The 12,570-nt window shown below is 42.5% G+C and overlaps 1 protein-coding gene across 4 annotated transcripts in view; it reads right to left on the bottom strand.

The window, feature by feature from the left end:
* MME (membrane metalloendopeptidase) overlaps positions 1–12,570 on the bottom strand; it is a 90,310-nt gene that overhangs the window by 56,760 nt on the left and 20,980 nt on the right. For all 4 annotated transcript variants that reach the window (XM_024562908.4, XM_045197123.3, XM_045197118.2 and 1 more), the window contains exon 4: positions 484–645. In XM_024562908.4, the coding sequence (XP_024418676.1) occupies positions 484–645 (162 nt within the window). The remainder of the gene's footprint in view (positions 1–483; positions 646–12,570) is intronic.

Below are 12,570 nucleotides of genomic sequence, written 5' to 3'. Positions count from 1 at the left end.
CTCAAAGTAACTTCCAGAGGAGAAGAACAAAGGATGGGGGACAGTAGGGGACTAGACACGACTTTCTCAAATTCCCAGGGAGAATGTCTTAGCTGGGTCGGAACAAACATACCGCTCTGGGAAGGCAAGTCTTAGGAATGTCTTTGAGCAACTTCAGCACAGGGCCGCGGGTGGGAAGACTAGGGAGGTAGTGTTTAGTGGAAATCACTTCCTTTTTTTTCTGTATAATGGCGTAAAAATGCCATCTTTAGGGATAATAGGGCTTATGGTTTGTGTACCTACACATGAAAGCAGGAGCGCGAAGAGATGCCAGCATCTCCAATTCAGTGGCTACCAGCCTCAACGGGACTGGATGGTGGCCCGCGCAATTTGGAGGGATTACTGACTCTCATCCTGTGCAGTGCTACCCACAACAGCCAAGGGTTGATTCTCAAACCCTAGATTGAGAGAAATCTTTGATGCACAGACACATATTTCACTAACCTTTCAAAACAACTTCTAGTTCATCTCTTAAGATGTCAAAGTTACTGTAACGGGAGCTGGTCTCGGGAATAATGTTGCGTTTCAACCAGCCTCCACAGGCGTATTTGAAAAAGTTTGAACATGGCTCAACGGTGGTGTCCATGTTCTGGATGAGTCGAGCAGCTGAAAGACCAGACAAAGAATGAGATGAAACAAGGAGGGTATTTCTTGAGTAGTTTGGAAGGGGGTGAAAAAGCATGCTGCTTCCCCTTTAGTTCCCGGTTAACAGCAAGTCAATTGGCCTGTTGCTTCTTTTTCTTACCTGTAACTGTCAATTCAGGGTAGGACGACGGATATTATCTAAGTATAGTCCCCTTTTATTATAGTTTATTGGTTTTATTCCTGAAAGCTCTGGGCCTTCCATTCTCCATCTCACCCTCTTTCCCAAGTAACTTAGTTAGGTTCTTGGGAGTTCCTACTTCAGATTTGATATATATACACACACATACATATCTGTTGTGGATGTGCTGGGCTTGGGATTAACACAAGGTCACTTCATTGTGACAATTTTAGCTGCCCACTCTGCTCTTCAAGGTGTTGTGACTTTTGAATGTCTTTCAAACTCCAAGGGATGAAGGATCGTTAATGGGTTTTTGTCATTTTAGTACAGATCGGAAGCTACATTTATTACTTTTTGAACCTTGCTTACAAAAGTTTTGCAATTTAAATTTGACATCAAATTTGCATGTTTATTGCATGTTTATTTGCATGTTTATAGACTCCATCATTATAAAATTGGCTGTACTCTTGTTAGTTTTTCTTATGTCCACTCTTTTATCTTTGAGAACTGTGATGAAAATGCAAATCAGCCAACCCCGAGTGCTTACAATATACAAAACACTGACTGTGCTAGGTGCTGCAATTGAGGGAGGGACACATAAAATATGAATTATTACCACTGAAGGGAAGAATATGACGTATAGGAGGCCCACTGCCCATAATTTCTACACCTGGACTAGTGAGAGAAACCTTTCCCCTGCTCTCCCCACGCTCTTTCTCAGACCAGGTGAACTGTTTTGCAAGGAAAACAAAAGAGCGATTGAGAATTCATCTGTGTCAAGAGAGCATAGGTTCTCAAATGAGATTTTGAAAATACTTCCCTGACTAAATAAATTATTTAATTAAAACCTCACACAATTGCTGTGCTATGTGGAAGTTTTCCCCTTGGAGTGGTAAGTCTGTTTTCCAGCTGAGCCTCAAGCCCCCACTTCTAACCACCTTCTGGACCCCTTAGCTTGGCTGCTGTCTCAGGCTCCATCTCTCCGGGTTGCCTCCAGACCCATTCTCCCTGGACTTTTATATGTTGATATACAGGACAATTGTTTCACACTCTCCCAGGTCTGAAACCTTGGGTCAAACTCTATTACTCCCTTGCCTTTGGGTTTATTGGTAACAACTTTGTCTCTCTTCTATAATTTTTCCATGATCAATGTCAACCTAGTTTACATCTTCATTCTCTTCTGTCTAGAGTCACCCAACTACTCACCTTGCTAGTCTTACCTCCCTACATTTATACTTTCACACACCCTTCACAGGTTAAACTTCCCGAAATACCCTTTTGCACCAGTCACTCCCTTGCTTGAATGTCAATGGCTTGACATTGCCTATATTAAATTGCAACTCCTTAGCCTGGCCTCTAAATCTTTACTGGACCAATCAAAAGTCTCCACCTGCCCCTCTTCCCTCTCACATTCTATACACGCTCCTCCTCCAACCTGATGGACTTGCTGGTGCAAAAGGGAAAAACCTGGGTTTCCCTACCTGGTGCCTTTGCTTCTCCCCCACCCCCACCCACCTTACCCTTTTAACTCCCCCTCCCATTCTCCCCAAAGTCTCCCCACTATCCAAGGTTCAGCTCTGTCTCACCTCTTCCTTGAAGCTTCCATTACTCCAAACTTCAGGGTACTTTTCTTTCCCTCAGAGCTCATGGCCTCACTCAGTCTTTAATGCTCAGCTGAAGTTACTTTGGGTTTCTCGTTGTGGATACCTAGTCTGTGTTCACAACCACTCTGCTAATGAACTTAACCTAACCTCCTTGTGTTCCCATCACCTAGCACCTCAGTAGAAGTTGTGCAAGCATGTTTGTGTGACGACGTTCCTCAGCCATCTATGAGTCCTGTAACTCCTTCCTTGCCCACACTCCCCTCCCCCACGCCTGCACATCAGACCAGTTCTCATTTCAGGCTCTCCAGAGTCCTTCCCTCCTTCCAGTTCGGAGAGGCCCCCAGCTTCTCTCTGCCCCACCCATCCTGTGACCTGTCAGATGAACTGTCAACTCAGCATGCAATTTTCCACTCCCAGGTTTTTAATATAATCCTTTTCCATTCATAATAAAATCCAGATTCCACATACTCTAACCTTAATATTTCTAGTGAAGTTTCTCTATCATTCCTTTCTCACAGGAGCCCACTGCCCCAATTAAATGAATGTACTGAGTTTCTGCTGTGAAACACCTTCTCAGCTGGTTGTAGAAAGGCTTCTACCCCTTCACCATGTGACCTCAACTCCTACTACAATATCCTTTCTTTATGTTTTTCACACTTAGAAACTTGATGTTCACCATTTGCTGCTGGAAAATCCATCATCTCCTCCCCTGGACCGTGGTTCTGGTAAAGAAGGAAACGCACATCCCAGTTCTGTCACTGAGCCCTGTCGCGGTGCTCCACCCAGCCCTGCCGGTGAAAGCTTTAACCCGAAACATCAGGTAAAGATTAGGAAATTGATCTTAACAAGGTGGAGAGAAAAAGTGATTTCCTCGAACTTGGAAGCAAATGAAGATATGATAACAGGGGAAGTGAAAATAAAGATCCTGAATACATAGAAGATGATCATTTAAAGTGAAAAACCAGAAAACTGGCGCCTGAAAGAAGTGCTAACTAAAGATATTCTAAGCATACATTTCAAGCAATTTTATGTAACTTTGTCTTTCAAAACGCTTCTACAAATTTAACCTGAATGTTGTAAATGCTCCCACCATTTGGGAAGCGCTTCTATTTTCTTTCCTTCTCTGGGGAAATGAATGGTTTATGTTCTAACACCTCAAAGAGCAATACATTCGCAGTCGGGAGAGCAGTGAACTAGCAATGAATTAGTAGAATGAGCCAGTCTTACTGCCTCTTTGGAAATGCCACATGCCCTTTTGAACACCGAACAGAAAGGAGGAGTGGTGGTTGCAGATCTTCTGTTCTTCCTGCATCTCCCACAAGGAAAAAAGCTGATCCTTCCCTTCTGAGGCTGAATTCCTCACTCTACACCCAGCACAGTTAAACTACTTACATCTGGACAGCAAATCAAAGAGGCAGCATTCAAACAATTTGTGAGGGATATGCAGACGAGAGATAGGAAGAAGCAACTTTGCAAACTCCTTCCTGTGCCCCCTTTTTAAATTTCCCTTTGGCCAGAATGCTCATCTGGGCAGGGGCGCTTCCAATCACTTCAAAGAGAGCTCTCCGTTCTGATGAATATTTTGGGGCCATGGGCCAAGGCGAGTCATGGGCTAGCACTTTTATGCTGGGTCTTTGATCAACCTTCCTTTAATCTCTTATCATGGGTCTGATTCTGGTTTTGCACCTTATCCTCCGGACCTCCTCTGTGCTGACTTTTCTTTGAAGTCCGCTGTAGACTTGTGGGTAGAAGGGCCCGTAGGAAACAGACGTGCAACTGTCAAACTGGTTGTGATTGTTTTTATATTTTGCACTTTGTTTTGAATTGCTCAACCTCTCTATGTAGCCACACCTGGGCTCTTCAGATGTTTCCTTATCTGTGAGTCTGTGGTTTCTGAGTAAATAAATGTGGCTTAAAAACAAAATTATTCACCTCAATAAGTAGATATAAAAATGGATGTAGTAAAGACAAAAAAAAAAGAGTGCTGTTGACCAGATGTTTGTAGGGTGAAAGAGAGAGTATATCATGGTTTTTAAAAGTATGTATAAAGCCCAGAAAGTCAAAAGGGCATTTACAGCAGTTACATCTGAGTGGAGGGATTATGAGTGTGTTCAATTTCATATTATTTGCTTATCTTTATTTTCCAATTTGTATTAGATGAACATGTCCTGCTTTTGCAATAGGAAACAGTTTATTTTTAACTTAAGAAAATAGTCACATAAAGAGAAGACAAGTAATCTATTAATAATGAGCTTATTTCTTGTGATTGACAATTCTGAATGTTCTAGGCTGATAATAAATGACACACCATTATTTTCCAAACTAATCTTCTTGTAACATTCTCCAAACTTATTTGACTATGGGGATTTAAAAAACCAGCTCACCCTGCATCTGGGAAGTTATTAATTACTGTATTCATTACCAAGGGTCTATCGTGTGGGCATAGATTAGGGGATGCTGTAGAAGCTGGGAAATGTGTGGGGTGCTTAAATCAGGCAGACCTGATTTGAATCCTTGAGGATCAGCCCTTTTTAGCTGTACAGTAGTCCCCCTCACCTGTGGTTTTGCTTTCCATGGGTTCAGTTACCTGCCATCAACCATAGTCCATAGATCTTAAATAGAAAATTCCAGAAATAAACAGATTGTAAGTTTTGAGTTGCACACTGTTCTGAGTGGCATGATGAAATCTTGCATCATCCTGCTCCACCTCTCCCAGAGCATCCCCCTTAGTCCATGATATCTATGCCACATATGTTCCCCGCCCGTTAGTCGGCCCATGGCCGTCAGTGGCCTTGTCAGTTATCAGATTGACTGTCCGGGTATCACAGTGCTTTGTTCAGGTCACCCTGGTTTAGCTGAACAATGGCCCCAAAGCAAGAATAGTGATGCTGGCATTCAGATATGCCAAAGAGAAGCCATAAAGTTCTTCCTTTAAGTAAAAAGTGTGTGTGTGTGTGTGTGTAATGAAAAACATAGTATCTATAAGGTCTGATACTCATCTGCAGTTTCAGTTATTCATTGGGAGTCTTGGGACGTCTTCCCCATAGATAAGGAGGTGGGGGTGGGGGACAACTATTCAAGATTAAGTAACGTCCCTAAAATTAAGCAGCTAGTAAGTGATGGTGCACCAGGGCTTGCACTTAGGTATCTGTGGCTGAGCTCATCCCCTTCCCATCATAGTGTGGACACAGCAGATGAGAACATATGAGAGGCAGTAACTCGTGCTTTCTTCTTTTCCATCCCTTCCCAATTATCCCCCTTTCACTGCCTTGCCCTCCTCTTTACCTCCTCTTCTCCCTGCATACACTCATAGCCGCAGCCCCCATCCTTCCCAATGCCAACCTTGTCACCAGCCACTAGTGCTGGGCTGAAGGCAGGAGAAAGCTTCAGGATGTGGAGGGGCTGTAGTGACCAGGAGGAAGGAAAGGGAAAAGAGCGAATGAATTCTTCACCTCGGGTAAGCAGGCAGGAAAGTTGTATGCAGGCCATTCCTACTCAGAGGCACATCCGGGAGTACATCTTCCTGATGTGGCCATGTGAGCAGTTTCTGCCTAATCCCTTCTTGCATAGAATACACCAGATTAGGGAGAGTGAAAAATCTCAGTGATGTTATTAGACCTACTTTTTCAACCCTCGTTAACCTTGGGAATCATTTTAGAGGCCTTTTAAATATACAGATGCCCAGGATCCACCCCTGGTCAATTAAATCACAACTTAGAGGTGGTCCAGGTATTTTTTTAAGGCCTCCTGAGTAGGCTCCAGTGAGCAGTCAGGGGAGAACAATCAGCTCAGACAAGAGAGAAACAAGGAAAATGAGGACAATAAACCCAGTATCAGAAAGATGGTCCCAGTTAGATGAATCAGGCACATTTCTTCTTGCCTTTCCAGCCTGTAAGTGTGAATGGGCTCACGTCATGACAAGTCACAGTGTAAGTGCACTTCCGTCTCCACGGGCCCCCAGCACAGCATTACCAGAGTCACACCTGTGACCTGCACCAGCCCACTTCCCTCAGGCCTCCACTCTGCTACACTGACTTTGCTGCACAGCCTCCTGCCCCAGATCTCAACCATGATCTGGTTCCCTCCGGTGCTGGAGCTGTTTGGTGCCTGGAAAATGCGTCTCTTCCATCTTCCACGGTCTTAGAGGAGTCCCGAGGAGGGCTCCTGGCACCTAAAGGCGAAGAGGTCTTTTAGATTTTACCTCCATGTCCTCCTCTCCCCAAAGCCACAAGGACCAGTGGATCTGGTTTGTGGGGGAAGATGACTATAGCCAAACACTGCACTATGTTCAGAATCGCTTCTCTGATTGATTCTGACTTGGTCAAGACTTGGTTCAAGGAACATTTTTGTGGAGCTTGACTTTCTGTTCCTTGAAGATGAGGTCTCTCTATCTCAAGAGACTCGGGAGCAACAGACATGAGGCACGACCCCTCTGCAAATTGTCAGAACATGATTAGAGAGGGTGCAATTCCAGCTACTCTGGAACCCGCTGCATGTCTACTGCAAGAGGAGACAATGCTTAGCCTGCCAATCCATGGCTCTCTCTGCAAGGTTCTCCCCTTTCCTATCTCTATGCACTGCTTTCCCATCACATCAATAGGATGTTAAGGGAAAATGGGATTTTGGGTGCTATACTGTGAAGGAGAGACTGTTCCATGACGTGACCACTGCTGAGATCCAAAGCTAGATTCAGTCCAGAACAGAGACTGCTTTCCATAAATATCCTCAGAGATGGTCTGATTGACCCTTTCTCTACGCCCCACAGTGTGCTGGTTCCTGGGTCAGGCCCGTGCCCTGTAGCGGGCAAGCACGTAAGGCAGTTTCTCCTTATCTGGGGCAGGCCATGCACTGGTCCCCCTATCCATTCTGCCGTTCTGTATAATTCTTCAGCGCCTACCACGGAGCACAGAAGATATCCACTTTGTCTTGCCGCCTCCAAATACACTTCATATGTAAGTTAAATGTACTTCAAATGTAAGTTCCTTTACTACACTTTTTTTTTTTTAAGATTTTACTTTTTTAGAGGGAAAGGGAGAGAGAAAGAGAGGGAGAGAAACAGCAATGTGTGGTTGCCTCTCACGTGCCCCCAACTGGGGACCTGGTCCACAACCCAGGCAGGTACCCTGATTGGGAATTGAACTGATGACCCTTTGGTTCACAGTCTGGCACTCAATCCACTGAGCCACACCAGCCAGGGCCCCTTACTACACTCTTGATGTAACATTGGAGTCGTCAGCCTCTTTCTTAGGTCTTTTCCTGCCCTCTGCTTACAGAGGTAGCTTTTCAGTCTCAGGGCTTCTCCCGGGCCTGTGTGTACACACAGGTATACAACACATATTTCAATGCTTATATGTGTGTATTCCCTGGAGGCTGGTCTCTGGTCCTGCATGTGTGTGTACGTTTTAAAGCGAGTTCTGCATGTGTGAAGCACTTCTGGGGACATTGTCAGTACAGCACAGCACCTGGATAGCAGAAAGCTTTGTGCTGTAGAGCTTTTTTCTGTAGGTTAAACTTGCTTTGATGTTAGTTCCGCCTTAGCAGGTCACTGCTATTTTCCAGTGAGAATGCAATGTAATTCACGGGGATTACAAAACACAGATGGCCGATTCTCATTATTCACTGGAATTTTGTTCTAAAGTCACCACTAACACTAAGTTAGCAAATAATGAATCTTTGGGGAAACACACCTTCCTATGAGCGTCTGATCATACACCTTCATCTGTCAATCAATACATAATCATGTTTTATGCGTTTCTGTTTAATTTAAAGACATCTTATTTAACACATGTCATTAATTAATTAACATTGAACTTACAACACATAGCCCTACAAGTGATACCTAAACAAACTTATCTAACACTTGTCTTTTCTCTGCAAGGAACATCACAGCTTTCCTGTGCTTAGGAACATCAGACATCACTCAGCACTATGCTTGGGGGGCGTTTTAAGCAGGGAAACAACCAAAAAAAGCATACGAATGTGACACGACATAGACCCAGAGCAGAACCCATGTTGACAGTCTTCACGCTGGACCTTGGCTGGTACACGTGTACATGGCAACTCAGACCTTTGACCTGCCCAGTCTGGTCGCGTCTGCACTGCAAAGACAGAATTGGGATCCCAGGCCATTTTAGCCAGGAGGCAAATTAGCAAATTCACTAATAATTAGGATCTTTTATGCTTTTGTCCATTTTTGGTTTGAGGCTTTTTGAAATAGTCAAGACAATGTACAAAACAGGCAACGAAGTTAAATGGAAATGGGATGCAAATAATTTCTTTCTCAATTTCTACTGTATTTTAAAAACCCCTGGCCACAATGTATTTTAGTGTCGAACATGTTACATAAATTAGGCTTGTACTTACAACACATGCACCCTGTATCTGGACCCACGGCAGACCTTCCCTGACTGTGCCTGCTCTGCATTGGAGTAGTACGCTTTAGGGAATGGTATAGAGCAAAACTGTTTTCAGCTTGTTCTCTCCAACTCGACTGAAGCACTTGGCTTTTTGACCTCAACCACACAACATTTTCATTCCACTCTTTTAAAATCACTCTAATCAGTCTGGCTTATGGCTGTTCTGGAAGTGTCTAGGAGAGGTCAGATAAATGTTGAGGCACCAGGAGCAAATCTTCTTGTGAAGACCTTAGGACACCCATTTCCAATCCAATCTTCTGTCCTAAATGTTTGCTTTATTAGTAGATACTAAGCCTGATATTTCTTACTAGGCAATTTTTTATAATTTAAAAACCTCCTTTGACAACATTTTGAAAATATCGCTGACCTCATATCCCTGCTGCACCCTCCCCCCCTACCACGCCCCAACTAAAATTAAGGCAAAGTCAGGACATTTTAAAAGAACACAAAGAAAATGCAATGTAATCACAATGGGCGACAAAGGAATCCATTCAAAAGGCAGTAATATGGGGAACTAGAATCTGAGGGACCATTACTAAACAGAAAATGACTGAAAATTAGCAAGCACACAGACCAATGCTAAGAAAAACCAAATGGTTTTCTTACAAACATTCTGGACTCTTCCACAATCCACTCCTCACTTTTAAATGACATCTCCCTGCCCTGATTGTTTCTGTGGTATCTTGTGGAAGGAAAGGTTGGAGGTGAGGTGGGACAATACCTGATTCTGAATGTAACGGACTGTGAGTTGATTTAATATATTCTCTGTCAACCTCCGGTTAAGTTCCAGCTAAGGCAAGGTCAAGTCTTAGATCTCTCTCTTCTCTCTCATTTGTCAGCATCAGGAAATGCCATCACTGTGCAAGTGTTCAAAACTGTCTGTGGATTTACACAAGTAAGTTTGAGGGAAGTTTTAAAGCACACAGTGAATTTATTCTGCAGAGCTTCAAATCTCAACAAAGGAAAGCTATTTTTTGTGTGCTCTAGTCTGAGAAATAATTAGTTTATAATTAAATTTCTTATATGCATGGGACCAATTTCTCTTAAATGCATAGACACACACACACAGGCACAAGCCTGTACATAGTTCATTAAGAATCCATTCACTATCAGATTTACAGATGAACAATCAGATTTACATATAGAATGTTAACTAAATCATTTTTCATTTGGGTTCAGCCAAAGAAACTTATGTAATAATGGTAATAATGGTGAAGTCAATGCTTGACATGTGTCAGTAATGAGAGGCACTTTTCTAAGTTCTTTAACATTTAACTCTGTCTGGTAACTCTATTTTTGTGGCCGTTTTAGAGATGTAGGAACTGAAGGTAAGGAATCTGTACCCACGGTCACATAGTTATTAAGTAACAAAGCTGAAGTTTGACTGTAAGCAGCCTGGTGGCCAGAATCTGAGCTCTTAACTGTGATGTTGGTTTTCATTCTTTTTCCTCCTTATAACTGCTCTGCAAAGTAAAACATATTACCTCTACTTAAAGGAAATGTATGTAGTTACAGAGTACTTACATGCCCAAGGTCACCAATATGAATTTAGACTGTGCCCAGGTCTAATTTTAGCTGATGTCTTTTCTACAATGTCATTCTACCATAACTCTAAATAACAACAAGAGGGCAAGAATCCAAATTAAATTATGCAAAAACCAATGTATTTTTTGATGCCCAATTAAAATTTTAATTGCTCCATAACATGAATATAGCTACCTGAATTTTTTCCACCTCATTTGGCCCTGGATTTTAGAATTTCTTGAGATAATCACAGAAATACCAAGTCTAATGGACCCACAGTAATGATCCTTAGTTGGTTTTCTCCAAACTAGTGAAATTTTTCAGCATTATCTCATAGTCTATTGAAATGAATGACTCACAGCCAAGAGAGGACAGTCAACATTTTTCCAGTAGGGGTTCCTCCAACTTTCACAACCCAAAACAGAATACTGCTAGTGAATGAAAGCCCTGAAACTGTGTTGCAGTTAAGTTGAGGTGCCATAAGTCTAAAAATAATTTCTCTTTTTCAGGTCCAATTTGCATTTTGAATTCTAAAAGATTCTTTGCTAGCAAAAAGCTATTAGAAGTTAAACTGCAATTTAAATGCAATGTATCACTTAAAATTAGTTATCAGGGCCATGTGTTGATTATAATGTTAATGAATAATCTGGGTTTTTAAAGGACATTTATGGAAGGTTAGGAAAAGGCTACACTGCGTCTTTAGCAACTCTCGCAGGTAGATCCCCACCCAGCTCCCTGGACACTGGTGGCTGCATCTGCAGAGGGTGCAATGAGATTACACGTCCACGTTTCTCCCATTAGAACATTTTGTTACTTTGGATGATGCTATTGAACAAGACTAATCGTGTCAACGTCAATTATATGTAATTATTGAGAGTAACCCAAAACTTCGTTCTGCCTTTGCCTCTGGTGTGGTTGGGGAGTGGGGCAAAAAGAGCACAGCGGGAGCCCGAGCCAGGCCTCTGGTGCTTTTTGAAGGCTGCCTAAAATGAAGTCCACATTGTAAAAGGGGCTCTTTCCCAGTGAGCATTTTTAAATTTAGCACTTATTGACACACTAAGCATTTAGTTCACACAAATGTCTGGCTCCACATGTTTATGTTTTTCAATGAATAAATAGCTCTTTTCTATTATAGAAAGCCCAAAGGATTATGTGAAATTATTTGCCTCCTCCCCAAAAGAGTTTTTCCTTTTGGAACATGAAAAGACTGCAACTTTTCATATCATTGTGACCAATATTTTTGAGTACCTCTGTGTGTGCAATATTATTCAGAACTGAGTGTAGCATGGCGAACAAACAGATGTAATACTTGCCCTCACAGAGCTTGCAGGTTTTCCTTGGAAAGAAGGCTGTTTCATTCATAATGCACATGAGCTCCTCTAATGCAACTGTATCTAGATGTGAGGGGTTGTCAATACTCAGTTCACATTTCACCTCCTAAACATACCCAGTATTCAGCTGACATGTAAAACTCCTACTTTATGTATCACCTGGAGGTAAGGAACCATTTGCAGCAGGCTTCTATGAACTAGCTTATGCTGGTACGTGTGAGCTGACCAGGAATTTGAATGCGCATGCTATGCATGAAGCAACCAGGGATGGAGGAGTCTTAGACATTGATAGTTGAAAAGCGGTAACACTTCGCTAAATAGTGTTGCCTCTCCTCCTCGCATCCAAGGGAAGCAGAGCATGGGGGCTTCATTGAAGGGGAGCAGAAATGAGTCACTGAGAAGGGAGAAGCTCTGAAAGAACTGGGTGGAAAAGAAAGGCCAGACTGGTGGATATATTAGCGCTGGAGAGCTGGGAATGCTCACCTAAGTAGGAGATCAGTTGAAAATAATCCCTGGAAACAGGAAAATAGTGGGAAAGAAAAACACATTTAGAAACCGTTACCTTGCTGACCTACTTCTAGCTTAAGAAGGTAGAATTCGCAAGCTAATTAAACTGAGAAGGGAACAATTGACTTCTAGCAAAGGCGATAGATCAGACAGAAAAGGGCTAAACTTAGGAGCCTGACAAAAAATACAGAACTGAGAAACCTGACTTACATAAATGGAACAAAACCAGACTGAAAACACTTCTTTGCTGCTGTATTTGTGTGCCAGGTGCCCCAACAAATCACTTCATTTTGATAACAATGGTTTCGTGACCTCAAGATAAAGAACCTGAGAATAAATATCAAAAAAATGAATAAAATATTCATTCATTCAACCAATATTCACCG

Source organism: Desmodus rotundus, chromosome 2, assembly GCF_022682495.2.
Source record: "Desmodus rotundus isolate HL8 chromosome 2, HLdesRot8A.1, whole genome shotgun sequence".
NCBI lineage: Eukaryota > Metazoa > Chordata > Mammalia > Chiroptera > Phyllostomidae > Desmodus > Desmodus rotundus.
This window is presented reverse-complemented; position numbering and strand designations above follow the sequence as displayed.